The sequence below is a fragment of the Pteropus vampyrus genome, unplaced genomic scaffold, assembly GCF_000151845.1.
Source record: "Pteropus vampyrus isolate Shadow unplaced genomic scaffold, Pvam_2.0 Scaffold464, whole genome shotgun sequence".
Lineage (NCBI taxonomy): Eukaryota > Metazoa > Chordata > Mammalia > Chiroptera > Pteropodidae > Pteropus > Pteropus vampyrus.
The window spans coordinates 126877-129868 of record NW_011889245.1 but is presented as its reverse complement, the minus strand read 5'-3'; the positions used below and the strand labels follow the sequence as shown (position 1 = coordinate 129868).

General features: G+C 51.7%; 1 protein-coding gene across 1 annotated transcript in view; it reads right to left on the bottom strand.

The window, feature by feature from the left end:
• The window catches only part of LOC105306913 (CUB and sushi domain-containing protein 1-like), a 185200-nt gene that overhangs the window by 76777 nt on the left and 105431 nt on the right, over window positions 1-2992 (bottom strand). The window contains exon 25 of the mRNA XM_023524454.1: window positions 962-1108. Within this exon, the coding sequence (XP_023380222.1) occupies window positions 962-1108 (147 nt within the window). The remainder of the gene's footprint in view (window positions 1-961; window positions 1109-2992) is intronic.

The following is a 2992-nucleotide window of genomic DNA, read 5'->3' as shown; positions in this document are numbered from 1 at the left end:
CTAATAAAAGCGCATTTCGACCGTAAGCTCTTTGTCGAGAAGCTTTTTGAGATGCTACTTCCAGCAAAGAGAGAGAAAGCAGAGAATGAAGGTCCCGGGCCCGTTCGAGTTCGATCCAGCTCGACAGAGAAAGAACGCGGACTCGCGCCTGCCGCACTCACACCTGAGCCTTCTCGAAACCTCGATGCTTCGCACCGTCTTTCACGAGGTCTGCCACCGAAGGGAGCTGAAATCTTATTCTTAAAACACGATGCCCTTTCTCCGTGTCTCCCTCAGAATGCTCCTCGTCGCCGATGACGTAAAGCTCCGACGTAGGGATAAGCACCCCCCCAGGAAGACGCGCCGTTTGGAGGTGCGCGGTGGGCAACCCCCCCCACCCCGAGGGAATGCATCTCACCGTTACCTCGGGATGCTGCCGAGTGGGATGCTGAGAAATTCAGACTTTTCCCTTTGTAGACAAATTCTATCCGGGATTGCGATCGTCTGTGTGCTGCTTCCGCGGGGCAGGAAAGAGGCCCACACGGCCTCGAACATATCAGGCATCGCACGCAGATGTAAAGAGGCACGGAGATCAGGGGGAACACACTCTTGACAGCACGTGGCTGTCACCACTTACCAGATCAATAGCATCATGATGCTCTCTTCCTGTTCGCTCCCTTAGCATTGAAACATTTTTAAATTAATTTTTACATATTTTTATCTTTTGGGAAATGGCTTTCCACGATATGCAATTCAATGTTTTATGGTTCGAGCCATAAATTTTGAAACTATTAACCAACAAATAGTATATTTTCCTTTAGGTCGTTTAGAGATATCACTCAGAGTCATTTCTCATCATGTTATTTCTGTCGAAGTCACCTATTCATCTTCGAAAACCGGGCTTACATTTTAGCCTCCACGCACTGTGTAGTTCAGTGGCAGTAAAGGAACTTTTCCGCGAAAGCTCGGCCTCACTACCCACCTGCGTAGCGGATCTGGAAGCCCTTTTTACTGGTCGCGTGATCGGTGGACCAGCGCAGGAACAGCCGGTTGCTCGTGCTGGTGAAGTTGGAGGGTTCCGAGTGGTTCCCGCTCAAGACCGCCAGGAGGGGGCTCTGGCCGGAGGGACCTGGCAGGACAGGGAGACAGAGGCGGCGTGAGTGAGCTCCGCGGGCTGCGGGCTGCGGGCTGCGGGCTGCCTTCAGCTTCTATCTGACCGGCGGCTATTTATACCCGACGTGGACAAAAAAAAATCCCGAACGCATACAGCAACCAACGTGTTTCCTCACAAAACGAAACCGACACTTTCAGGTGTCCGCGCTAATCACAGCGCACTGCCCACATCAAACGAAGCTTATCTGCCCAACGGCTGCAATTTAAACACGCTTAAGTTATTTTCACTACCCTCAGAGTCTACACCGCTGCGTGGACGTGGCGTCACAGAGACCACCGGCACGTGCCACGTGAGTAAAATCGCTCGGACGGCAGCCGGTAAAGGCTGCACTGCTGAAGATCTGATTACACGTCCATAAATGCAGCACCTGCGCAAAGCGCGACTCATCTAGCAAAGCCTGGCTTCCGGCCTCGTTTCTTTATGGTGAAATTTAGATCGTGACTAGTGGTTTGGAGTTTTAAAAAGGAATTGAAAGGGCCATGAAAAGGAGTTCCATACAGCATGTAAAATTAATAAATGAGATGAATGTGTCTCAGCATAGGCAACTGTTAAAATCGCATGCTGAAAAACGAAGAGATCTGTTTGCGGGTGAATGTAATATGATAGCCATTATGTAAAAATTCAAAAGTCTACAATATGTAAGCTATGTGCATGAGTGTGTGTGTCTTTTGTATAGAGAGCGAGCAAGCAAGAAAGAGAGAAAATTATAAAAATGGACACAAGCGTGCCACCCCTAACTCCCAGCTCACAACCCTAATTTCCTCTCGGAGATGGACGAGGGGAATTGGATGTGGGAGGGGCCCCTAAATTGACCTGTACTGCTTGCTTCTTAAAAAACTAGTAAACAAAACAAAGAGACTAAGGTAAATTTAATAAAATCCTAAAATTTATGACACTGAGGAACAAATCCATACCTATATGTTTGTTTTTATCTTTCTGTACATAAGAAATTTTAAAAAACTTAAAAAACAAAATGAACACGTAACATACAGTCGGTAAAAGCAAACGGAGCATATACTCCGTATGACTCTCGTCCTCGTAACCCGAGGTCATTTGTTGATTTAATTGCTCTGTTGAACGTGCTGCTGCCAGAGCTGTGGGCTCGTCTGTGACTCGGCCGTCGGTCACCTCAGTGCCCCGTCAGAGTCCGAAAGCCTGCGTGGCTTGTCTATATCACACCCCTCGCTCCAGGGACACACGTCACGGCAGGAGGACGTGGCCCTCCCTGCCACGGGTGACACGAACTTTGTCAGCTTAAGTGACAGCTGTCTTTGAGAACTGTACGTAGAAGCTTCACTCGTGCAGAGAGATTGAGAGACCGCAGCTTCCCGCACTGCGTAAGTCCCGGTCACGGCCGCTCTCGTGGGCCGGGCTGTGATTTCTCCTGCCCACCAGCCAACCTGCCATGTCCCGACCTTCAGGAGCTCAGAACGCGACGGCGTCTGGGGAGAGGCTAAGGCTGAATGACGTCATCAGAGCGGCATCTGATGCAGCGTGACCGGTGTCCTTACAGAAGTGGGGTGGGGACGCAGACACGCACAGGGGCGACCGCGTGGGGACGCGGCCCTCTGCACGACAAAGAGGGAGGCCTCAGGACACGGACGCCTTGCCCTCGAACGTCTGCTGTCAGAACTGGTAGAACTAACTGTCTGCGGCGTCAGGTGGCCCGTGCGCTGCAGCGGTCCCCGTGAGCGAGTGCGGGACCGGCACGTTCGGGACGAGGCCGGCGGCTCCTGTCTCGTCAGCGCGAAGCAGACTCAGAGGAAATGCTGCTTCTCGCCTAAGGCGTCGTGGGGGCCGCGCCCCGGAAGGGGACACCTGTCTCTACAGCCGAGGAAC